The sequence below is a fragment of the Vulpes vulpes genome, chromosome 5 (assembly GCF_048418805.1).
Source record: "Vulpes vulpes isolate BD-2025 chromosome 5, VulVul3, whole genome shotgun sequence".
Taxonomy (NCBI): Eukaryota; Metazoa; Chordata; class Mammalia; order Carnivora; family Canidae; genus Vulpes; species Vulpes vulpes.
In genome coordinates, this window is record NC_132784.1 from 81975185 (window position 1) to 82001871 (window position 26687).

Genomic DNA, 26687 nt, shown 5'->3' on the forward strand with positions numbered 1-26687 from the left:
GGCAGGGAGAATTCAAATCATGCGCCAATATGCTAGTATGTCAATCTTATTTTCTAACATCTGATACCAACTAGTCTTTGAATAGGTTGAGGACTCTATATCTGTGACTCCTGTTCTAATAAAGCAGGGAATAACTTTGTCAGGTTTCTTGGTTTTGGTTTTCATTGGTAAGGGAAGGCAGTTGTCTTTACTACGTGAAAAAGAGAAGATGGTTCGTGACTTAAGTGTTTAGGAAGTTTTCAGAAATTACTGAAAATGTGATGAGACCACATTCGGGGTGTGGAGGTGGTTCTTGCCTGGCTGAACACTCAGATCACCTGTGAAATTTAACAGTTCTTCCCTCACATCACCCCTGGAGTCTCAGATGATCATTTTAGAACTCCTGCCCCCTAGGAGATTCTCAGGTGTAATCAGGGTTGAGAATGACTAATCGATCTAGCAACTGTACATGAGTGCAGAGCAACTGTGTGTACTATCTGACTTGCAACCTTTACTTTGCACATAATTGAATGATTATTTGGCATACAAAACTAACACCACTTCTTCAGGGGAAGCCAGAACTAACCGCCTAGTTATTACATTCATGTCCCTAGAAGCAGTATCATTCTAATAGAATTATAATTTCACAGAAAACCTAGCAAGACCAGTTTACCTCAAACTTCCTAATAAAGAATAGTTTTTGTTTTTGAGTGAAAACAAGCAAGGGAGGGGGCAGAGGAAAAGGGAGAAGCAAACTTCCTGCTAAGCAGTGAGCCCAATACAGGGCTCGATTCCAAGACCCTAAGATCATGACCTGAGCCGAAGGCAGACACCCAACTGACCAAGCCACCCAGGTGTCCTACAAGAATAAAGTTTTAAGAAAAATTGGCTCTATTTACTGTGAGCATGGTCAGAGTTTTAAGGTGTAGGTCGTGTGCTACCCTGAATGCTGGGGGCAACCATCCCGTATCCCTCGACTGTCAGCTGCTTGCTGTGTGCCCTCATTCACTCATCCATATCCCCTGGGAACCCATCCCCACTTATACACCTCGTGCCTAGGTGACCGTGAGCCTTGCCACCACCTTAGCTGAGTAGACCAGGGCTGAGCACTGATCCAAGGACAACTGCTCTATAGGCATAGGACTGATTTTGCACCAAAGTCAGCTTTGCCAAGGAAATTCTATATAGAAAAAATCCAAAATAGAAGGGAGCAACAACTAAGAAAATAGAGAAACCAGCCTGTGATTCAGAGGAGTGCAGGAGATCGCAGCAAGGAGCAGAGATGTGATGAGAACCATCCTGTGTGTCTTGGGGAGATGACAACAGTACTGATCTCTAGAACAGCTAGCTGCCAGCTTTCTCCTTCCCTACCTAGCCTCGCAGTGAACTCTATTTTGAGGTAATTTGAGTTTCTGGTACTTGCAGCCAAAAAAATTGTGTAAATATGTTCTTAATATTTAAAGGAAACAGTTCCAGATCTATCAGAAGATAAGAAACCATTATAAGTGAAACCAGTGGTTTTGATAGTGTAGCAATGTCACCTCCAGAAGTGAAAACTTTATATTATTCCCTACAAGAAGGTAGTGGACTCTCAGTAGGGATGGGGTGAAGGGAAGAGTGGATCTCTCTAGGGACGTGGTTCTTAACTGGCTGCACGTTGGAATCACCTAGAAAGCTTAGTTTTTCCCTGGCATCACCCCCAGAGTTTCAGATAATCGTTTTAGAATGCTCCCCTACCCCCAGATGATTTTAGGGTATAGTCAGAGTCCAGACTCAGAAGTGAAAACTGAGTATTTTCTTTGGTGAATCTTTATTCCAGTTGAGTATCTTAAGGCTTTTGGCTTTTTTTTTTTCCCCCTTCTCCTAAAGTGAATCCTCATCTGAGGACTTTCATGTGCGTGTGTAAGGAAAAAAAAAAAAAAAACACCTCATGTGGCAGTTGATGAAAGGTTGGAGGGCGTAGTATTGCACTCAGCTTTCAAGACTCCAGGAGTACCTGTCCACGTGTGATCTATTCAGCAGTGTTCTGAGAGCACTAATTTCACTTCATCTTGCTTTTCTAGTTATTTAAATTTAACAAGTTTTATAGGCTACGGGGGTAGGAGACTTATTACCATCATTTTGCTTAATTAAGGCATACGTGACTTATGCTCAGTCTTGCAGCATTTTTACAATTGAACAGTTAAGAATCACAAGCTTTCAACCATTAGAAACGACAGATACCCACCATTTGCTTCGAGGTGGATGGAACTGGAGGGTGTTATGCTGAGTGAAGTCAGTCAATTGGAGAAGGACAAACATTACATGTTCATTAATTCGGGGAGTATAAGAAATTGTGAAAGGGAATAAAGGGGAAAGGAGAGAAAATGAGTGGAAAACATCAGTGAGGGGCAGCCCGGGTGGCTGAGCGGTTTAGCGCCACATTCGGCCCAGGGCTTGATCCTGGAGACCCCAGATCGAGTCCCACGTCGGATTCCTGCATGGAGCCCGCTTCTCCCTCTGCCTGTGTCTCTGCCTCTCTTCTGTGTCTCTCATGAATAAAGAAAATCTTAAAAAGAAAAGAAAAGATCAGTGAGGGTGACAGAACATGAGAGACTCCTAACTCTGGGAAGCGAACAAGGGGTAGTGGAAGGAAGGTGGGGGGGGGGGGGGGTTGGGGTGACGGGGGGGGGGCACTTGAGATGAGCACTGGGGGTTATACTATATGTTGGCATATCAAACCACTAAAAATCATATAAAAGTAAGAATTTTTACAAATGACAAAAAAAAAAAAAAAACCCACATAACTTTTTTTTTTAAGGTTAGCTATAGGGATCCCTGGGTGGCTCAGTGGTTTAGTGCCTGCATTTGGCCCAGGGTGTGATCCTGGAGTCCTGGGATTGAGTCCCACATCGGGCTCCCTGCATGGGGCCTGCTTCTCCCTCTGCCTGTGTCTTTCATGAATAAATAAATAAAATCTTAAAAAAAAAAAAAAAAGCTTAGGTACAAAAACTATTCCTATTCACGCAGTTCGCGATCGAACTGCTAAAAAAGGTGAGAAAAGCCCTTTTTTTTGTTTTTTGTTTTTTTGGAGCAGCCTCCAGTCCAGCGCCAAGATAATCGCGGCCCCCAGTGCCTGTGACGGAGGGAGACGAGGCTCCGGAACAGGCCTGGCTCGGCACGGCGGCTTCCCTTCCAGAGCTCCCAGGTCCTAAAATGCCTGCAAGCGCGCACGCCTTACCGACACCAGGCTGACCGTCACCGGAGCCCTTCGTCCCCTCGCCCCGCGTCTCTGCGGGGCTGAAGTCTCGCTCTTTCTGTCGACAAAGTGTGGCAGCCACTTAGATAGAAGCGATGACCCCCCCGCCCCGCCCCCCGACAGTGACTCTGTGCCACTGAAGGGAGGCTCGGCTACCTGTTTTTTTTCCAAACTGAGGGAATAGTAAACAACGTGCAGCTACGGAAACCCGACGACGGTACTACCGAAGCCTGAAGACCCGGGCGGGGGAGGCTCCGAACGAGCTCACGGATTCGCGGCCGGTCTTCTTTCCCTTGACGGAGTCCGCGCAGCCTCTACCACGTGCTCCGCTCCCGCCTCACACTCCAGCGGCGCCCACGCTTCCGTACGGAAACATGGCGCCGCCCAGCGCGGGGCGGGCGCCTCCCGGCTCGGAGCCACCCGCCCCCTGAGCCCCGCCGGCCGACTCGGAGTCTCCGTACGGAAACATGGCGTCTCCCGGCTCGAGCCCCCGCCCGCTGAGCGCCCTCGGCCCGCACGGAGCCGCGCCCCCCCCAACCCCCCGCCTTTCCGTACGGAAACATGGCGCCGCCCTACGAGGGGCGGGGGCCTCCGGGCTAAAGGGCTGCCTCCTCCTCGCCGACGCTGGAGGGGCGGCCGCGCTGGCCGCTGCCCACCGGAGCCGGGCTGGGAGGACGGCCCGCAGCGCGCCGGGGGATGCGGCCTCGGCAGGGCAGAGGCTGAAGCATCCCGTGCTCGCCGCGCGTCGCTCCGCGCTCCGCCGGCGCCCGCCTCGTTCCCGGCCCGAGCGGCAGGAGGGAGAACGCCGACTCCGCGGCAGGTGAGGGACGCGCACGGAGGCCGGCAGCCCCGCGGGGCCCGCACGGGAGGCGCCAGGTGCAAGTCACAGGCATTTCTTCGGCTCCTCCGGGCAGGTCGGGTCCCGCGCGGTCGGGTGGAGGAGGGAGAGGCAGGGGCCGCGGCGGGTGGCGGCGTAGGGCGGCCTTTGTCCCTCCCCTCGGGGCCGCCTCGCCGCCGCCCGCACGGTTGTTTACATCGGAGCCCGGGGGCGAGGGGCGCGGGCTGCGGGAGGGAGCGGGCCCGGCGTCGGCGGACCGAGCGCCTTGCCTTTGCTGACAGACCCTTCCTGTGAGGAGTCTGTGGTGGCGGCGCGCGCGACGACCTCCTCCCCTCGGGCCCCTTGTCGGGCGGAGCAGGAGCTGCTGGAATGAAGGAGCAGCTGAGAGCCGCGCCCCCGGCAGCCCTGTCCCGGCAGCTGCCGTGCGCGGAAAGCCCGTAGAGGGCGGCCGCCCCGGTGCGCGCCCGTCGTCCCGACCCCCCCACCCCCCCCCCCCATCCAAGGAGTAGGTCGCTGCGTTTGGCAGATGAGGAAACTGAAGTTCCACAGCGAGGGAAGGGTCCGAATTGGAACCCGGGTCCGCCTGAGGCCAACGCCCATGCTTCCCTCCACACGCGCCGACCTCGCGGGGAGGACACAGCTGTCAACAGATGCTCAGTGGGCGTCTGGAAGGCGCGCTTACCACGGACGCAGCATGTGTGGGAAATACGGTTGGTGGGAACGGAGCAGTCAAAAATCTAGGTGAAGAGTTGTGTGGGTTTTTTTCGTTTTCTTCTTCTTTTTTTATTGGAGTTCAATTTGCCAACATGTAGCATAACACCCAGTGCTCATCCCATCCAGCGCCCCCCTCCGTGCCCGTCACCCAGTCATCCCCACCCCCCGCCCGCCTCCCCTTGTTCGTTTCCCAGAGTTAGGAGTCTCTCATGTTCTGTCTCCCTTTCTGATATTTCCCACTCATTTTTTTCTCCTTTCCCCTTTATTCCCTTTCACTATTATTTATATCCCCCAAATGAATGAGAACGTATAATGTTGCCCTTCTCCAATTGACTTATTTCACTCAGCATAATACCCTCCAGTTCCATCCACGTCGAAGCAAATGGTGGGTATTTGTCGTTTCTAATGGCTGAGGAATATTCCATTGTATACATAGACCACATCTTCTTTATCCACTCATCTTTCGATGGACACCGAGGCTCCTTCCACAGTTTGGCTATTGTGGACATTGCTGCTAGAAACATCGGGGTGCAGGTGTCCCGGCGTTTCACTACATCTGTATCTTTGGGGTAAATCCCCAGCAGTGCAATTGCTGGGTCGTAGGGCAGGTCTATTTTTAACTCTTTGAGGAACCTCCACACAGTTTTCCTTTTTTCGGTTTTTGTTTTTTAAATAAAACTAGCCGTTTCACAGGCTCGCCCCAACCCATCTTTCCCTCTTCAGCGTGGGCCACTTGTTCTCATCTTCCTGTGCCTTCATGTGTGCCCTCTGAGTAAAATGCTCCCCTTTTCTTTTCTTTGTTTTTAAGATTTTATTTATTAATGGGAGACACAGGCAGAGGGAGAAGCAGGCTCCGTGGAGGGAGCCCAACGTGGGACTCAATCCGGGGTCTCCAGGATCACACCCTGGGCCGAAGGCAGGCACCAAGCCGCTGAGCCACCCAGGCATCCCAATGTCCCCCTTCTCACCTCCTCTTTCACTCTAGACACTTTTTAATTGGGTGAAATCCTGCTATTTTTATTTTTTTGTTTTTAAAGATTTATTTGTGAGAGACGTAGGCAGGGGGAGAAGCAGGCTCCATTCAGGGAGCTTGACGTGGGACTGGATCCCAGGTCTCCGGATCACGCCCTGAGCCCAAAGCAGATGCTCAACCGCTGAGCCACCCAGGTGTCCCATAAATCCTGCTCATTTTAAAAGAACTGCTCAAATGTCACCTTTTCTGGAAAGCTTATCCCAACCTCCTTCCACATTCATTCACTTCTCCCTGTGCTGTGCTCCCTTACTGGTTTTATCATGTCACCAAGGCTTAAGTTTCACTGTTCACCTATTTTTTTTAAAGGTTATTTATTTATGAGAGAGAGAGAGAGAGAGAGAACGCGCAAGAGAGACCATGAGCAGGGGGAGGGGCAGAGGGAGAAGCAGACTCCCCACTGAGCAGGGAGCCCTGGGTGTGGCTGGGTCCCACGACCCTGAGATCATGACCTGAACCCAAGACAGACACTTAACTGACTGAGCCACCCAAGCATCCCTCTCCAAACCTACTTAAATAAGCATATATATTGAATCAGATCTAAGGCAATGATGCATGCCAGATGTGCAGTAACTGGACCTACGAGAGTTCAGAGAAAGGTGCATACACTGTGGGGAAGGTGTCCTGGGAGAAATAGGACCTGAGCTGCACCTTAAAAGGATGGGGTTAGTTTACTAAACTGAGTGTTAGAGACCAGGAAAGCATGCCTTCCTCCTCACTGTGCAGTAAGAGTTACTTCATCCTTTCTGAGCTCATTCTCAGCATGTGAAGAAGATAAAATTAGAAGTGTGTGTCTGAAAAAAAAAAAAAAAAAAAAGAAGTGTGTGTCTGTGTGTGTGTGTGTGTGTGTGTTTGTCCTTTCTCATAGAATATGCTGGCAGTGTTATCTTTTGGATCTTGGAGCATATCCAGAGCCTAATAGGATTTAGGACAGAGGAGATGGGTGTCTGGAGTGGGATATTGGAAGGTAAGGGGGAACTGCAATAAAGCAACCCTCATATTAATAATACAGGCCTGGAAAAAAAAATACAGGCCTGAAAATGTCAATTCCAGTAACTTCATTCTATTTAATGGAGGGATCTGAAATTTCAGAAAATTAAATAAAGTGATTCTTCTCTAATGTGCAGGAGAGCCTGCCAGACCTTTTGAAAGCAGTCAACATTTCTTTTGATCCCTGCATTGCCCTCCAGGTGTATAATAAAGGCTAATTAGTGTTTATGAAAATGGTTTGTGATCTCCAAGTGCTGATGGTACAAATGCTAATTATTTGCAGAATTATGAATGCAGAAACGTGTCTAGCTTCTCTCTTAATTAGAAATGCCTTAGGAAGAGAGAACTCTAGGAAAGAACTGGGGGGGAGGGTGAGGAAAACTTGACAAAAACTTTTACAGTAAAAAGAGGATACTATTTCAGGCCTTTTTTAACTGGCCCAAACCGATGTATTAAGTATTATTCTTGTTCTAACCAGCAACTTAAAAAAATTAAAACCCCACCCTAACCCGTACATTGTGGTTGTCTGCAGCTTCCTCCTTACCATCTTTTCCTGCTGACTGGCAAGAAGTTAATAAAAATATTTGCCCCACACATTCTTACGTGGTTTATAAGATTCCGCCTTGTGTCATCCCTCGATTTCTTATCCGCACAACAGAATCAGAGAACTAGCTCCTCAGCCCAGTGTATTCAATTGGAAGCCCAAGTTAAAAGCATGATTTTCAGAGACTTTGCCTATCAGCTCTCAGGAATGAAAGTAAAAAATTGAAGAATCACTCTTTGATTAAAATAGAAGCAGGCAGTTGATAGTATTATCTTCCAACAATGTAAGGTCCTGTTTTCTTTTGACGTGGTACTTAGAAGTGAGACAAAAATACTCAAACTTGTTACTCTATATCTGAAGTACAGGTCCATAGATTTGATACATTACAAGCATCATTTTACAAATAATCTGTTAAATCACTGAGGTAGAGTATGATAGCTGGATAAGGTCTCTGCAAGCCGATTCATTTTTACAGGTGAGAAAATTGAAACCCAAAGAGAATAACTTATTTGCCTAGAGTCACACTGCTAGTTAGTAACAGAGCTAGAACGTGTGGTTCACTTTGTCTTTCTTTCCTAGGAAAGTGAATAAACTTAATTGAGAATGTCTGAAAACCCTGACCAGCCCAATATAAATGAAGCAGGAAAATCAAAATCGAATGGTTCTGAGCAAGAACTTGAAGATGCTGTGGAAGGTTCTGATGAAGCTTTACAGAAAACAAAGTCGGGCTCTCCCAGCACCCGAAGAGTGCAAAGACCTCACTGTAAGCAGATTTGACTTTGGTTAGAAGCAATATTACTAAAAAAAAAAAAAAAAAAAAAAAAAAAAGAAGCAATATTACTGTTTTCAGATGATGTTTTGATTAGGCTTCCTTGTGGCCCTGAGCTGGGTTCTAATACTGTGATATCATTGCCAATAACTGGCATTTAAGAATAGCAAGTTTCTCTGCTGGCAGCCTAGTCATTTGTGGGTTTTCAATTGCTTGAGAAATTAAAATTTCAGGATAATGTCCAGAATATTCCTGTCTTCCTGCAGTCTCCATAATATTCCACTTTCTCTGAAGTGCTCTGAGAAAGAGGGTGGAGTGCAAATTGTAGCTTTAATTTAAAAAGCATCTGAAAAGTCTGAGGCAGGTTTCAGCCAGGACTGTGCTTGTGCAGGTTAAAAAAGAAATAGGTTTTGAATGTGAGTGAGGTCACCACACCCTAACTTCAGTGCCTGGGGGCTTAGTTCCCACGAGGTTGAGGGGATTCAGCTTGCTGAGTGTGTGGTGAAGTCATTTCAGATCCCTGGCAGGGAGCAGGCTCGCGGATGAAAGGGTGGTAATTTCCGCAAGTATTCCCAGCAGTCGCCCCAACTCATGTCTTTTATTAAGAATACTTAAGCTTTTTGAAGTGAGTCCAAAAATGAAAGTTTTAAGAGGAAGTGTCATAGTCTAAGAATGTCAGTGCTGATGTTATCTCTTTAAAGTGTAGATGATCAGTAGTTCTTCATATTTGAAAGAAGCATGAACATTTTTGGGTTTGAGGTATGTTTCTTTTAAAATGATTAAAGCCCTTCCCAGGTAACTTATTAGTCCGCACAGTATTCTTTTCTTTTTTCAATGAAGGAAGTTTTACACCCAATGTGGGGCTTGAACTCACGACTCTGAGAGTAAGAGTTGCATGCTTTACTGACTGAGCCAGCCAGGCACCCCTCAACATAGTATTCTTTTTTGATTGTTTGTTTAAGATTTTATTTATTTGAGGGCAGCCCTGGTGGCTCAGCGGTTTAGCGCCACCTTCAGCCCAGGGTATGGTCCTGGAGACGAGTCTCACGTCGGACTCCCTGCATGGAGCCTGCTTCTCCCTCTGCCTGTGTCTCTGCCTCTCTCTGTCTCTGTCTCTCTCTCTGCGTCTCTCATGAATAAACAGATAAAATCTTTAAAAAAAAGATTTTATTTATTTGAGAGAGAAAGAGAGAGAGCATGAGCTGGGGGAGGGGTAGAAGGAGAGGGAGAAGCAGACTGCCCACTGAGCAGGGAGCCCAACATAGGGCTCAATCCCAGGACCATAAGATCATGACCTGAGCTGAAGGCAGACACTGAACTGACTGAGCCACCCAGGCGCCCCTCAACATAGTATTCTTACAGCAAACATGGACCCCATCTTATAATGGTTTAGTATCACATAGATTTTTGATAGATATACCAGTAGGTTCAGGGAAACATGCTGTTAATAACAGTCTATCATGCATATGTTAGGCCTTACAGAAAAAAATTATTTTTGGAGAAAAAAGGCAGGCTCTCCCAGCAAGCAAAGTGTACAAAGACCTCACTGTAAGCAAATATGACCTTGGTCATATTGGTCTCCAATATGTATAGCTAGAAAGCTTCTGCTGTCTCATTTTTATTTATTTATTTTTTACTTTTTATTTCTTAAGATTTTATTTTTACCTCATCGCTATACCCAACATGGGACTCGAACTTACAACTATGAGATTAAGAGTCACATATTCTTTTTTTTTTTTTTTTTTTTTTAACTTTATTTATTTATGATAGAGAGAGAGAGGCAGAGACACAGGCAGAGGGAGAAGCAGGCTCCATGCACCGGGAGCCCGACGTGGGACTCGATCCCGGGTCTCCAGGATCGCGCCCTGGGCCAAAGACAGGCGCTAAACCACTGCGCCACCCAGGGATCCCTTTTTTTTTTTTTTTTTTTTTTTTTTAATTTTTTTTAACTAGAGTCACATATTCTAATGACTGAGCCAGCCAGGTGCCCTGTTTTCTTATTTTTTAAATGAGGAAAATATACTTATCTCTTAGGATGATTGTAAAGATTAAATGAATTCATGTGAAGCATTTAGAATAGTGCTTGGCACCTAATAAATGCTTGATAAATATTAGTTGTTAATACTACTGGCTTGTCATCTGTTGCATTTAAAGATACCAGGACTGATTGCTGTAATTTGGATGTATAGTAATGGGTTTATCCTTTACAGTTTCTGATAAAGGAGGACCTTTGGTTTAGATCTTTAGTCATTCTTTGATTGATGGCTTTGCCTTTGGCATCCTGTCCGTCTAATGGCATGACTCCAAATTAATGTCAAGCCAACACTAGGCTACATTATCTGAGATTGTATACAGTTATGCCTTTAAGCAAGAGTACTTATCCTGGGACCGTGATCGAGTTGATAGGGGGTCATAGGAACAGCCAGAAAAGTATATCAAAATTTGTGTGCATATGCATTTTTTAGGAAAAAGATCATGGAGGATTTCATTAAATTCTCACAGAAGCCTATACCAAAACAAGATATAAAATCAGTGCCCTAAAATATTCCTCTGGCTTCCTGATCTTTCTCCTTATCATAATAGGTAGGCATAGGGCTGTGGGCCTCTGTGGTAAAGCTCAGACCCCATAGTCTGGAGACCACATCAGGAAGCATCACTGATCACATAGAGCATAAATTAAGAATTTATAAAATATGAAACTGTGGACATTTGAGTTTATAGTAACTCTAAAATCACTTCTGGAATTCTATGAATTAAAATGTAATGAGCAAAAAGATAACTTTAGTCTTGAAAATTATAATAGAGTAATATTTTAAGGATAGAATTGCTATTGGCAACTATGATAATGGGATTTATAAAATAAATATATTTAGTGTTTGTCCAGTTTCTGGCGAAGAGCTCCTTTGGAATCTCCTAAATGATGAGCTCTAGAAAGGAGTCTTTTGTTATGTTAACGAGTGACTTTTGGAGAGCACCCAGGTAACCTAAGAAGGGGGGACTGGTTGCCTGGGGACCAAGTCATGTGATCAGACTCTCATCCTCCAACCTCCAGAGTGGTGAGAGGGGGCTGGAAGATGAATCAATTGCCCGTGGCCAGTGACTTTTTTTTTTTTAAGATTAATTTGAGAGCCAGAGAGAGAATGAGAGCATGGGAGCACGTACATGCAAGCACATGAACACAAGCACATGCAGAGGCACACAGTGGGGAGAGGCAAAGAGAGAATCCTTAAGCAGACTCCCCAGGAACCATGGAACTTGATCCCAAGACCCTGAGATCATGACCTGAGCTGAAATCAAGATTTGGCTGCTTAACCAACTGAGACAGCCAATGGCCAGTGATTTAATCAATCGTGCCTATATAATGAAGCCTCCATAAAAACCCAAAAGGACTGTGTTGGGAGAGCTTCTGGGTTGTTGAACACGTGGTGGTGCTGGGAGGGTGGCATGCTCAGAACATGAAAGCTACATGCCCTTTCCCCATACCTTGCCCTACACATCTCTTAATCTGGCTGCTCCTGAGTTTATTTCCTTTTATACTGAACCATGAATGTGGTTAAGTCAGTGTTAGATCTCTGAGTTCTGTGAGCTGCTATAGTAAATTAACAGAACCTGAGGAGGGAGTCATTGGAACCTCAGATCTATAACACAGGTGACCATGTGGACTTGCAGTGGGGGCAAGTACCCCACTATCTCCTAACCTATGGAATCTGACATTGCCTGCAGGTAGATAGTGTCAAAATGGAATTAGACTCAACTGCTGTCTGACAACTGCGTGGTGGTGTGAGACGAAAAACACCTCACCTTGCCCCCCACCAAATACACATTGCAATTTGGGGGCAGAACCTTTAGTAAGTGATACAAAATATTGAAAAAGAAAAAAATGGCTGCCTTGTGAGAACTGGTTGACACTAATCTGTGGTGGTGACTTAATTCCAAAAGATGATCTGTTCTTTAAACATTGAGATCCTCAGGGTAAGGATCAATCAACTGTAACTTAATTGTCTCCTCTGAGATTCTCTACTTCTATATGCTTCTCTGCTCACAAAGCACCTTCTGTTCTGGTGTCTAATCACCTGTTGACCAGTAAAGGATGCTGTATTTTGATGAAAAAAATCGACCGTTTTCCAGTTAATATCTTCCATTTAGCATTTTGGTTTATTAAATCAGGTCTTTGTGAGTTTAATTAGTAGATCTTGGTCATCCTTAGATAAATGGATGACACTGAGTTCTTACATTTTTTTTAAAGATTTTATTTTTTTTTTAATTTGCTTATTTTAGAAAGAGTATACCCATGTGTGGCAGGAGAGATGGGAGCAGAGGCAGAGGGAGAGAGGGTATCAAGCAGACTCCATGCTGAGCACAGAGCCCAGCTCGGGACTCAATCTCACAACCCAGAGATCACAACCTGAGCCAAAACCAAGAGTCAGGTGCTCAACCGACTGTGCCACCCAGCTGCCCCTTTATTTTTAAGTAATCCCTACATCCAACATGGGGCTCAAATTTAACCCTAAGATAAGCATTGCATGCTGTACTGACTTAGCCAGCCAGGCGCCCCTGTGAATTTAATTAGTAGATCCCAGACATCCTTAGATAAATGGTAACACTAAATTCTTACATTTTTTTAAGCTTATTTATTTATTTAAGTAATCTCCAAATCTATCATGGGAACTCACAACCCCGAGAACAAGAGTCATAACACTGTTATGACTAAGCCAGCCAGGCGCCCCCCAAGTTCTTACATTTGTAAAGGTCATGACTAAACTTTGACTGAACAGAGACACCATAATTCAATCAGTCAGTATTTATTAAGTGCATATTGTGTGTCAGGAATCTAACAGGGAGCCAGGCCCACAGTGATCTCTTTGCTTCTGGAGCTTGTGGTCTAGTGAGGAAGACAAAATAACAAGCAGTTGCTACACAGTGCAGTAAGTTCTGTGGATAAACTTTACCCTTGCTGCACTATACTCACTCTATAGTAGTTTGGGATGACATTTGCCATTTGAGAATTCTCAAACACAAAATAATCCCACTTAGAACCCTGTAATTAGTATGCAGTGAACAGTTCCTGTGTGTGTAGATTTGTAACATATCTTGATCATATTTTAGAATTGTAGCTTTTATCTTTTTGGATCAGGTATCCTTCATTAATGAGTTTGATTTTAAGTAGTCGCTAAGTTGGATAGCTCCTGTAAACTGGTGTCTGATGTTCTGTCCAGTTCTCAGCACTTGTTACAAACTGTTTTGTCTCAAGTATGCACAAAACCCTGAGAACACACTTGTGTATAATTTGGAAGATTCTCCTCTTTCATAGAATGTTTCTTCAGTTGTCTTCTTTTTGCATATTAGGAAATAATGGCTCTGGAAGATTTAAAGACTTAGGGGCAAAGGGAGATGGAGAGAGAATCCCAAGCTGACTCAATGCTGAGAGCAGGTTTTGATGCCATAGCCCTGAGATCACAACCGGACCCAAAACCGAGAGACAGACACTTAACTTTCTGAGCTACCCAGGTGCCCCTGGCCCTGGAAGATTTAAATGATTCTCGTTCAAGGTCACATGAAGAGTCTAGAAGGAGCTGGACTTCTTCCTGACTTGCTCTGTCCATTGTTTCATGACTAAGTGACATGCAAACAGTGTTTGTCATTACCCAGATGCCCCAAATTATTGAAAAATGGTAAATTTACTGTGAAAACTTGGTGTGTTTCTGTTAATTTCATACATTTAAGATGATTAGACGTTTGAAGATTTTTGCAAAACCAGGGTTAAAACAAAGCTTGGAAGCCCTGGTGACTATCCTGAATCTCTCTTTAAAAAAAAAAAAAAGATTTTATTTATGAGATACAGGAGAGTGAGAGAGAGAGAGCTCATGCGAGAGAGAGACAGGCAGAGGGAGAAGCAGGCTCCATGCCGGGAGCCTGACATGGGACTTCATCCCCCGTCTCCAGGATCACACCCTGGGCGGAAGGTGGCGCTAAACCGCTGAGCCACCGGGCTGCCCTGAGTCTCTTTTTAAGAGATAAAAATTTGGTGTGCCGGGCTGGCTCAGTTGGTGGAGCATGGCTCTTGATCCCGGGGTTGCAGGTTTGAGCCCCACATTGAGCGTTATGATTACTTAAAAAGTAAAATCTTAAAGAAGATAAGAACTCTATGGAGTCTAATAACTTCTGATGCTTGATGGTGACCTATCACAATGGAAGTTCCATTTTCTGATAAATGGTAACAGAAAATATTAGCTTTAATAATCAGTAGGCATGGGATCCCTGGGTGGTGCAGTGGTTTGGCGCCTGCCTTTGGCCCCGGGGCGCGATCTTGGAGACCCGGGATCGAATCCCACGTCGGGCTCCCTGCGTGGAGCCTGCTTCTCCCTCTGCCTGTGTCTCTGCCTCTCTCTCTCTGTGTGTGTGACTATCATAAATAAATAAATAAAATCTTTAAAAAAAAAATCAGTAGGCATATAGCAAATTCCTGCTCAGTGCCTTTGAATTTTTAATCTGCTTTATTGAGGTATAATTTATATGGAATAAAATTGAATTTTAAGTATGCAATTTGAATTTTGACCAATGCATTTACAATTGTGTCACTACTACCACAATTATAAGCTGCTAGAACATTTTCACCACCTCCCCAAACTTCCATGCCCCTTGGCAGTGACTCTTTCCCACCATTTGATCATAGTGTATAATCCATTTACTCTATTGTTGAATTTGGTTTGCTATATTTTGTCGAGGATCTTTGCATCTGTGCTCATAAGGGATACTGACCTATAATTTTCTTTCCCTATAAGTATCTGGTTTGGGTGTTACGGTAATGCTGACCTCCTTTTTTTTTTTTTTTTTTTTTAGAATTATTTATTCATGAGAAACAGAGAGAGGGAGGGGGGCAGAGACACAGGCAGAGGGAGAAGCAGGCTCCATGCAAGGGGCCTGATGTGGGACTCGATCCCAGGTCTCCAGGATCACACCCTGGGTTGCAGGTGGTGCTAAACCGCTGCGCCACCGGGGCTGCCCTAATGCTGACCTCCTATAATGAGTTCTGGCCTTTGGCAACCACTTCCTTGCTTTCTGTCCTCTAATTTTGCCCTCCTTAGGATTTCAAATAAATAGAATCATACTGTATGTAGTCTTTTGTATCTGACTCTTTAACTTGGGATAGTGCTTTTAAGATTCACCTATGTCTTTGCATGTACCAGTTTATTCCTTTGTTATTGCTGGGTAGCATTCTGTCGTGTGGTTATACTACAATTTGTTTATTCTGCAGTTGATTAACATTTGGATTAGTTCTAGGTTTTGACTGTTATTAAGGATGCTGCTATTAACACTTGAGTACAGTTCTTCATGTGGCCATATGTTTTCAGTTTCCTTGGGTAAAGACCTAGGAGTGGGGTTGCTAGGTCATGTGGTAAGTGTATGTTTTACTTTATAAGAAACCAAGAACCAGTTTTCCAAAGTGGTGGTACCCATTTTTCATGGCCATTATTTAGGGATGAGAGTTCCAGATGCTCCATTCTATGTCAGGACTTGGTATGATTAGCCTCTTTAATTTTGGCCATTCTAGTAGGTGTGCAGTGGTATCTCATTGTGGTCTTAATTTGCATTTCCCTGATTCTAAAAGGAAAAACCTATGGTTTTCCACCTGTGTGGAGCAAAACCCAGTGCTTCCTCCTGGGTATCTTTTACTACTCATGCAAAATGTATAACTTCTAGTACCAAATGTGTGGGTTGTTTTCCCTCCCACCAAGCAATTTTCTGTGACACGGCTAGGTGGCCTACACTTCAACTAAATTCTGACACTATTTACCCAGAGATAACATTGGATCTCTCAGGTAAAGGCCTTAGTCCTATAAGAATACCCCTCCCTCATCCTTCTGCTTTGGACAGTAGTCACAAATCTAGGTCAGAAGACCAATTAACTATAGATTGTAGATTCCAACAGCCCCTCCATGGATTCTATTAATTTGTTAGAGTGGCTCACTGAACTCAGGGTTCCTAGTTTATTAAAGATAAATACAGATGAACAGCTAGATGAAGAGCTACATAGGGTGAGGTTTGGGAGGGTCCTAAGTGTAGGAGCTTCTGTCGCTATGAAGTTGGGGTGTATCACCCTCCCAGTATGGATGTGTTGGCAACCTGGAAGTTCTCTGAACCCCCTGCTATTGAGACTTTATGGAGGCTTCCTCGTGTAGGCATGATCAATTATTAATTCCATGTTCAGCCCTGCTACCCTCTCTAGAGGATAGGGCTGAAAATTCCAGATTTCTAATCATGGGTTGGTCTTTATTGGTCCCCATCCAGAAGCCACCCAGGAGCTCTCATTCAGAGTTACCTCAACAGAACAAAACATGCTGCTTGTGCTTATCACCTAGGATTTAACATGGATTTTAGGAGCCCGATGTCAAGGAAGGGATCAAAAACCAAATATTAAAACAAGATGCTCCCAGCGTTCTTATCACTTAGGAAATTAGAGGGGTTTTAGGAGTTCTGTGCCAGCAACCAGGGGCAGAGACCAATATATATATTTTTCTATTATCTCACACTGATGATTAATGATATTCAGTAGCTGTTCATGGCCTACTGGCCACTTGTATATTTACTTTGGAGAAAGGTCTGTTCAGATCTTTTGCCCATATTTTACTGGTGGTCGTCTATTTTTGCGTTATAAGAGTTCTTTCTGTATTCTGGATACAAGTCCTTTATCACGTGTGTCTTACATATCTTTTCTCCTGTCTGTCATGCTTTTTCATTTTCATGATAGGAATTTTGGTAAAGCACAATTTTTTTTTCTCTTATATGTTGAGTTTTTTGTGTCTTACTCTAAGAAATTTTGCCTAACTCAAGATAAAGATTTCATCTTTTTCTCCTAGGAGTTTTCTAGTTTTAGTTCTTATATTTAGACCTGTGGTCTATTTTGAGTTCCTTTGCACTTAACATGTGAGGGAAAGATTGTGGGTCATTCTTTTATGTACAGATAGCCAATTGTTCAAGCATTGTTTAGTTAAACTAATCTTGCCTCATTGACCACATGTATATGTATGTATGTGTATCAGTCTATTTCTGGGTCCTCTGTTCTGTTCACTTGATCTCTATATAGATCTATCTTCATGCCAGAAACACTGTTTTGATTGTTGTAGCTTTATAGTAACTCTTAAAATTAGTGTAAGTCCTCTAACTTTATCTTTATCATAATAGTTTTCATTTCCCTAGGTCCTGTGCATTTCCCTGTAAATTTTAGGATGATTTTGGCATTTTCTTTTTTTTTTATTATTATTATTTATTTATGATAGTCATACAGAGAGAGAGAGAGAGAGAGGCAGAGACACAGGCAGAGGGAGAAGCAGGCTCCATGCACCGGGAGCCTGACGTGGGATTCGATCCCGGGTCTCCAGGATCGCGCCCTGGGCCAAAGGCAGGCGCCAAACCGCTGCGCCACCCAGGGATCCCCCGATTTTGGCATTTTCAACAAAAATCTTGCTGGGATTTTTACTGGGATTACATTTTATCAGCAGATCATTTGGCAGAAATTGACATCTTAATGAGAATTTCTATCTGGGCTTTGACTTTTGGGTATTCATTTTAATTTACCAATATCCATGAAGCAAATTTTATTTATTTATTTATATAGTGTTTTTACTAATTGTAGAAACACTGGGAAGAATTTTTGTCAAGTATTCCCAGCTTCTCCTTACGTTCCTGAATAAAGATTTTTTTAAAAAATGTATTTTATTTATTCCTGAGAGAGAGAGAGAGAGAGGCAGAGGCACAGGCAGAGGAAGAAGCAAGGGAGCCCTATGTGGGACTCGATCCCAGGGACTCCAGGATCACGCCCTGGCTGAAGGCAGATGCTAAACCGCTGAGCCACCCAAGGATCCCATTTTTGGTCTTTAAAACTATTAAACCCCATACAAACCAGTGACATTATTTATCTCATTTTAAGCCTAGATCTTATCATCCTCACTTAAAAGTAATACAGTTATCCTCCAGGTCAGTGCCTCTCAAATTATTGTTTCAAAACATTCTTAACATCCTATACAGGGTAGTGAGTGGCTTTAGCATTTTTTGAATAGTACCTGGCACCCTAAATTACTTGACAAATTTTTAATTTGGGGAGATTCGTTCCTGGCATGGTATTAGTGGTGGTGCAAAATGTAAACTGCTGATGGGAGCAATTGAGGAAGTCCTAAATCTGGCTTTCCTTTCCTAAATTTAAGATAGACATGTAGGAAAGAGATTGGAAAACAACCCTCCACATATTGGAAAATGTAATAGTCTGTGCCTTAAAAAGTTTGCTTAAGTCTCTGTTTCCTTTAATCATTTTCCACTGACCAGTCTTTTTTTATTTTTTTATTTTTTTTATTTTTTAAAATTTTATTTATTTATTCATAGAGACACACACACAGAGAGAGAGAGAGAGAGAGAGAGAGAGAGAGAGGCAGAGACACAGGCAGAGGGAGAAGCAGGCTCCATGCAGCAAGCCTGATGTGGGACTCGATCCCGGGTCTCCAGGATCACCCCCCGGGCTGCAGGCGGCGCTAAACCGCTGCGCCACCGGGGCTGCCCTCCACTGACCAATCTTAATTTAAAAAACAGATAATTTGAATGTTGGAAGTGGTCTCCGTTTTTAGGATTCTAGGTTAAAAAAAATAATGAAATAGGTGAAATTCTGTTGTTTGAAATGGCCAGAGTATTTTCATAAATAGAGGCATAACCAAAATTATTAGCTGGTACTAGAACCACTGCCTACTCCTTACTTTAATAGAAATTTTAATCTAGAGAAGCAAATCTCTTACACTGGGTTTTGTTACAGCTAGTCCTCCTCGATTTGTGACAGTAGAAGAACTTCTAGAGACAGCGAAAGGAGTCACTAACATGGCTTTAGCCCATGAAATTGTAGTAAATGGAGACTTTCGGATTAAACCGGTTGAATTACCAGAAGACAGGTAAGGCGGTTACTGAGTTACCTTGTTTAGTGGAACTCTACCATTTTCCAGTTATGGAAAGGTCTTCCTCACTTGGTGTCAGTATATTTAGGTGTATTTTTTCCTTTTGTATGTTGCTAAAACAAAACAACCAAGAAAACCCCACCCAACAATACATCTGTACTTGGAATTACTAGTTTTTGGAAATGGATCTCAGGACCACTGATCATAAGTAAAAGGTCTAGGAAATCTGTGGACAGCTTTCATGTCAGCTTCTCCCTACTGCTTAAGACTTAGCTGTCCTATCTTGTGTTTTCATTGTATTGTTTCATTCATTGCTTGTAACTATCACATCGTACTATAAGTGTTGGTTTACTAGTGTTCTTCACCAGATTGTAAACTCTACAAAGACAAGGACTATGCATTATTCTCTAGGTCCATAGCACCTAGCACATATCATATTGAACCTAAAACTCTTGCTTGTAAGGTGTATCTTTTAAAATGTATTGTCATAAGAAAGAAAAGTCATTGCCTGTTATAATTGTAAAAGTCCCATATAAATATTGGGAGTCTGTTAACCAAGGAGGAGGAATGGCTGCTAGGTTGCCAAGCTGTAGTGTTGCCAACATGAATCTTCTATAACTTTACAAATATTTTTTGAAAGATTTTATTTATACATGAGAGACAGAGAGGCAGAGACACAGGCAGAGGGAGAAGGAGGCTCCCTGCAGGGAACCCAACGTGGGACTCTATCCTGGGTCTCCAAGATCACGCTCTGGACTGAAGGTGGCGCTAAACCGCTGAGCCACCCAGGCTGCCCTACAAACAATTTTTATATGTTCTGTAAAGATAGTACTTTTTCACCTTAATAATGAAGAATTCCTTGTTTTGCTTTTACAATATAAAGACTGTGGGTTTTTTTTTAAGATTTTATTTTTAAGTAATCACTATATCCAACATGGGGCTCAAACTCTTAAGTTTGACATCATGCTCTACCACCTGAGCCAGCCAAGCACCCTTAAAGATTGGTTTTAATGAGATGCTATATATTAGCTATTACAGTTTGGTACCTAATTGAGCAATTCCCTCATGTATCACATAGGAATAGGATATTTTCTGTATTTCTATATTTTCTTTTATTTCAAGTCCTTTGGTTTTTGTGCTGAATTGTTATCTTAAACTACCTAATCATAAATATGTTAAACCTGCTGGTATCATGGAAAATTAAGAAAATAGTTCTGAACTATTCGATATGCTTTTTATCATATGGCACTGTTATATACTATTAATTGGCCCAATGTCTTATGTCAAATTAGTTGAAAATTAATTTGTTTTTTTTTTGAAATAAATTGTTTTTTATTTTAAATACCTCACTTAAATTGTGAAGTATTTATTGAAATAAAGCACTAAACTACAAATAAGATATGTGATTGACAAGTATATTTGGGAAATCTTTCTGATGTTCATCCAAATTATTTTAAAAATTTCTCACCCTAAACCCATAGAATTTGTGCTTTTAAAGGTGATTTGAGGCTTAAATATTTTGTTTTTTCTTTTTTCATTTGTTTCCAGCTTGGAGAAGAGAGTAAAGGAGATTGTACATAAAGCTTTTTGGGATTGCTTGAGTGTCCAGCTAAGTGAAGACCCCCCAACATATGACCATGCCATCAAACTTGTTGGAGAAATCAAAGAGGTGAGGCAAAGAGCAAATTGTGGTGCTTTTCTAGTGTGTTATGAGTATTCAAACTCTCTGTGTTATCGTGCCAAAGACTTGAAAGAAATCGAAGGATTGAGAAGTTAAAGTTCTTCCTAAAATGTGGATTAATAACTATTTTTGCCTCTATGCCCTTATTAAAATTTGAAATAACCTATGATAATGTGAAGGCTTTACTTTGTAAATGAAGGTATGTATGTACATGTGTGTGTATTTATATAGATTTATTTAGAGGTGCCTTGGTGACTCAATCAGTCCTGGGATCAAACCCCACGTCTGGCTCCATGCTCAGTGTAGAGTCTGCTTTTCCCTCTGCCCCTCTCCCTGTTCATGCTTGCTTTTATGTGCATGCTCTCTTTCTCTCTCTCTAATAAAATTTATCTTTAAAAAAATTTATTTATTTTGAGAGAGAGTGTGCACACACATGCACAGGGGCAGGGTCAGAAGGAGACGGGGAGGAGAATCTCAAGTAGACTCTGTACTGAGCATGGAGCCGAACATGGGGCTTAGTCTCATGACCCTGAATTCATGACCAGCCAAAACCAAGAGTCGGATGCCATCCAGGCACTGCTGGAGGCTTGTATTTTTTAAGACAGAATTATTTAAAGAAAAAAAATTACTTTACAGTATTGGTGATTTTTTAAATTTTAATAGGTGTGGATATATTCAGTATATAATGGCCAAAAAGTGATTTCGGTCTGTGGGATAGAGAAGGCATTAAGTGGAAGTTAAGATTCTTTTTGCAAATATCTTTAGCAGTAGTATCAAAGAAGAAATGTGTCCATGGCTCAGTCAATAGAGCATGTGATTCTTCATCTCAGAGTTGTGAGTTCGAGCCCCATGTTGGGTGTAGAGTCTACTTTAAAAATAAAGAAATGATTTGTGAACATATTTTCTGTAGATTTGTTAAGTTAGAAGTTAAAATATGTATCACAGTAACAATTGTGTTACAGTAACAATTGATAAGCTCTTATTTGGGTAATTGTAAGTTTCTTTGCATATAATCAAAAGTGATGTCTAAGAAACTTTGATTAAACTTGATTATGCTCTCTTGTAGACACTCTTATCTTTCTTGCTGCCTGGTCACACTAGACTGAGAAACCAGATAACAGAGGTCTTGGATCTGGATCTGATAAAGCAAGAAGCAGAGAATGGGGCCTTAGACATTTCAAAGCTGGCAGAATTCATTATTGGCATGATGGGGACCCTGTGTGCACCTGCTCGAGATGAGGAAGTCAAGAAACTAAAGGACATTAAGGAAATTGTGCCCCTTTTCAGGTATGGGAATTGTGTTAATCACCTTTAGTGTGCTTAAAATACAGAGCCTCTTTTCTTTTTTTTTTTTAGATTTACTTATTCATCTTAGTAGAGGGGGAGAGAGAGAGAGAGAGAGAGAGAGAGAGAGAATCTCAAGCAGACTCCCCACTGAGCACGTATGCAGGGCTCAATCAGAGCCTGTTTTCAAATTTAGACTTCTTCAAGTATAGATATACATGAATTAAAAAAATAAAAAAGCAAACACTTTGTAAAATATAGAAAAGTCAAAAGAAGGAAAAAAATCACCCATAAGTTTACCATCTAAAGGCAAAATCACTGTTAATCATGTTGATTTTGTTATGCTTTCCCCCCTCAACTTTTTTTTTTTTAACTTTTTTTTTTTTTTAAGACACATTTATTCAGCGTCACGATCAGACTATTGCATTTAGCAATCAACAGCATGGGTGCAAAAAAAAAAAAAAAACCTATATTAAAACCCTTGTTGGAATGCTTTACACTTTCCACAAAGCAGAAACTAAAATAACCTGTTATACAATTAGTCACAAATACAGTCCTCGAGTTTTTTGCCCATACACATGAGTATTGTCTAAAACATGCCTTCTTTGTAGCAGCTAGGCCTTGCCACCACTGTGCTTGGCTGAGTTCACAACTCTGTTGTAACCTGTAGCTTCCCTGTCACTTCTCTGGCTCTCCTCTCCTGCTAAACTTTGCTTCTTGGCAGTAATTAAAACCTTCTGCCACTGCCATAGCTGCTGCTGCTGCTGGAACCACCATAGCCACCTTGGTTTCGTAGTTTGACAAAGTATTGGCCTCCACCACCATAGAGGCTAGACCTTCTGCCTCCAAAATTTTCTTCTCTCATGGGTCCAAAATTTGAGGATTGATTGTTAGAATTGCCAAAATCGTTATAGCTTCCGCCACCTCCAAAGTTGCTTCCATCATTACCAAATCTGTTATAGCCATCCCCACTGCCACCGTATCCACCACCACCTCGACTGCCACCGAAACCACCTCAACCACTGAAGTTCCCTCCACGACCAAAGTTATCATTCCCACCAAAACCACCTCCACGACCACTACCAAAGTTTCCAGAACCACTTCAGCCTCTTTGGCTGGATGATGCACTAGCCATCTCTTGCTTTGATAGAGCTTTCCTTTTTTTAAAAAAAATATTTTATTTATTTATTCATGAAAGACACAGAGAGAGAGAGAGAGAGAGAGAGGCAGAGACACAGGCAGAGGGAGAAGCAGGCTCCATGCAAGGAGCCCAACGTGAGACTCAATCCCACAGTCTCCAGGTTCACACCCTGGACCAAAGGCAGGAGCCAAACCGCTGAGCCACCCAGGGATCCCCCTGATAGGGCTTTCCTTACTTCACAGCTGTGGCCATTCACAGTATGGTATTTTTGAATGACAATCTTGTCTACTGAGTCATGGTCATCAAATGTCACAAAAGCGAAACCTCTCTTTTTGCCGCTGCCTTGGTCAGTCATGATCTCAATCACTTCAGTTTTCCCATACTGTTCAAAATAATCTCTTAGATGATGTTCTTCAGTGTCTTCTTTAATGCCACCAACAAAAATCTTTTTCACAGTTAAGTGGGCACCAGGTCTTTGAGAATCTTCTATTGAGACAGCCCTCTTTGGTTCCACACTCTCCATCCACATTGTGTGGCCTTGTATTCATGGCTGTTTCCACCTCCTTCACGGTGGCATTCATGACAAACCCAGAGCCTCTGGAGCGCTTGGTGTTTGGATCTCTCATTACCACATAGTCCCTAAGCATCCCCCATTGCTCAGAATGGCTCCTCAGACTTTCATTAGTTGTTTCAAAGCTCAAACCTCCGGTGAAGAGCTTCCGCAACTGCTCAGGCTCTTTGGGAGACTCTGACTTAGACATGATGGTGATAGGAGGGGAGATTTTAATGATGCTTACTCGGTGGCATCCAGGGGCAGAAAGGCCCCCCTCAGCAACTTATTTAGAAAAATACCAAACTTACAGAAAAGTTGTAAAAAACAGTGCAGTTAATACTCATATATCCTTTACACAGATATATATCCTTTACGCTCATATATTCTTTGTTTTAAGGCTTTATTTATTTGAGAGAGAGAGAGAGCATGGTGGAGGAGGGATAGGAGGGGGAGCGAGACAGAATCTCAAGCAGGCTCCACACTTAGCGCAGAGCCCAACACAGGACTCAATCTCATGACCCTGAGATCGTGACCTAAGCTAAAATTAAGAGTCGGATGCCCAACCAGCAATGCCACCCAGATGCCAACCAACTAATGCCTCCAGACATTGTGACATTTTAACCTTACATGAGCAGGTATCTCTCAAGAATGTGACATTCTTCCATGTAATCAAAAAACAGGGGCACCTGACTGATTCAGTTACTAGAGTGTGTGATCCTTTTTTTTTTTTTTTTAAGATTTTATTTATTCATGAGATACACAGAGAGAGGGAGAGAGAGGCAGAGACACAGGCAGAGGGAGAAGCAGGCTCCATGCAGGGAGCCCGATGTGGGATTCGATCCCGGGACTCCAGAATCATGTCCTGGGCTGAAGGCAGATGCTAAACCACTGAGCCACCCAGGGATCCCCCTAGAGTGTGTGATTCTTGATCTTGGTGGTGAGTTCCAGGCCCACATTGTATGTAAAGATCACTTAAAAATAAAATTGTAAGTGAAACAAAACAAAAACAAAAAAATCAAGACATTGAAGAAATTTAACATGAATATAATCCTATTAATGTATAATTCATATTAACTTCCTTCTGTCTTTTAGCTGTTTATTTTTAAACATAAATAATCGTGATCAAACTTATATGATTTTTTAAAAAGTAGGCTCCACACTTAACATGGGACCCTGAGATCAAGAGTTGCATGTTCTGCATCTGGGTGGCTCAGTTGGTTGGGCATCTGCCTTCAGCCCAGGTCCTGGGATTGAGACCGGCATCTGGCTCTCTGCTTAGTGGGGAACCTGCTTCTCCTTCTCCTGCTCTCCTTGCTTGTGTGTGCTCTCTCTCTCTCTGTCTAATGAATCTTTTTTCTTTTGCCTTTTTAAAAATTTATTTTTATTTATTTAATTAAAGATTTTTAATTTATTTATTCATGAGAGACAGAGAGAGACAGAGACCCAGGCTAGGGAGAAGGAGGTTCCATGCAGGGAGCCTGATGTGGGACTCGATCCTGGGACTCCAGGATTAGGCCCTGAGCTGAAGGCAGATGCCCAACTGCTGAGCCACCCAAGCATCCCACCTTTTTTTTAAAATTTTTTTTTTATTCATGAAAGACACTGAGAGGCAGAGATACAGGCAGAGGGAGAAGCAGGCTCCATGCAGGGAGCCCGACGTGGCTCAATCCCAGGTGTCCAGGATCACGCCCTGGGCTGAAGGTGGCACTAAACCGCTGAGCCACCTGGGCTTCCCTCACATCTTTTTTTTTTTTTTTTTAATTTAAATTCAGTTTGCCAACATATGGTGTAACACCTAGTGTTCATCCCATCAAGTGCCCTCCTTAATGCCTGTTACCCAGTTACCCCATCCCCCACCCACTCAAATAAATAAAATCTTAAAAAAAAAAAGAGTTGTGTGCTTTACAGACTGAGCCAGCCAGGTGCCCCAAATTTGTATAATTTTTATGTTAGTATTATTGACGAAGGATTGACACAACACTGTCTAAGAATTTGACTTTTGGATAACTGCTTAGCTCTGTTTTTCTATAAACAGATAAAGGTGTTATGTATCAAAATGCTACCATACAACATTGCTTATTGGGAAAGTGATCTCTGATTGATAAATTGCATCTGGTCTAAAAGAAATGATAATGAACTATAAATACTGGATAGGACACCATACTTGGATATCCTTTAGGGTAGTAGCTTTTATAACCGGTCATGGCCCTAGTGGAGATACTAGAAGCCATGCCATAGAATTATTACAAAACCTATTAGCATATGAGGCTTGTAAGCCAGGTGGCTCCCACATATCTGTCTGCTCTTGGCTGATATTGTAACATGCTGAAGAGGTATGCTTGATGCTGCCTTGTTGGCCATCTGTGTGAATAGATGATGCCAGACTGTGGCTTATGGTAGTCTCGAGAGCCCAAATGTTCAGTTGAATCTAAGAAGACCTCCTGGTGGGCATGATAGGCCTTTTTCTATAAACATTATACCCTAATCATTTCACTTTTTTTCTAATTGAAAGTGTCATTGAGATAATTGTACATTCATGTGAAGTTTTGAGAAATAATACAGTACACTTTATCCAGTATCCCCTAAAACTAACATTTTGCAAAACTATAGTGTATCACAACTAGAATATTGACCTTGATACAATCCAGTGATCTCACTTAGATTTCCAGTTTCACTTGTATGCATTTGTGTGCATGTATATTAATTTTTATATAACTTCATCCCTTGTGTAAGTTTGTGTATTCACTACTGTATTCAAGATAGTGGACAGTTCCAGCACCACAAGATCCTTTTTATAACCAACTATTTATTTATTTATTTATTTACTTACTTACTTACTTACTTACTTACTTATTTTTAAAGATGTTATTTGTTTATTCAGAGACAGAGAGAGAGAGGCGGAGACACAGGCAGAGAGAGAAGCAGGCTCCATGCAGGGAGCCTGACGTGGGACTCGATCCAGGGTCTCCAGGATCACGCCCTGGGCTGCAGG

At 42.8% G+C, this 26687-nt stretch overlaps 1 protein-coding gene and 1 long non-coding RNA gene across 3 annotated transcripts in view; one reads left to right on the forward strand and one right to left on the reverse strand.

The window, feature by feature from the left end:
- Window positions 1-1759: 1759 nt before the first annotated feature.
- LOC140599055 (uncharacterized) lies at window positions 1760-3698 on the reverse strand. The gene is made up of 2 exons (XR_012001734.1): window positions 3374-3698; window positions 1760-2527 (listed from the first exon to the last, which is right to left on the reverse strand). It is a non-coding gene; the product is annotated as an uncharacterized lncRNA (long non-coding RNA).
- A 62-nt stretch (window positions 3699-3760) lies between these two features.
- Window positions 3761-26687, forward strand: part of TCP11L1 (t-complex 11 like 1) — a 40288-nt gene continuing 17361 nt past the window's right edge. The window contains exons 1-5 of one of the 2 annotated variants that reach the window (XM_026012769.2): window positions 3761-4037; window positions 7913-8096; window positions 18901-19033; window positions 20585-20705; window positions 21784-22004. In XM_026012769.2, the coding sequence (XP_025868554.1) occupies window positions 7937-8096; window positions 18901-19033; window positions 20585-20705; window positions 21784-22004 (635 nt within the window). In that variant the 5' untranslated portion in view covers window positions 3761-4037; window positions 7913-7936. The remainder of the gene's footprint in view (window positions 4038-7912; window positions 8097-18900; window positions 19034-20584; window positions 20706-21783; window positions 22005-26687) is intronic. The other variant, XM_026012770.2, reaches the window with a different exon arrangement.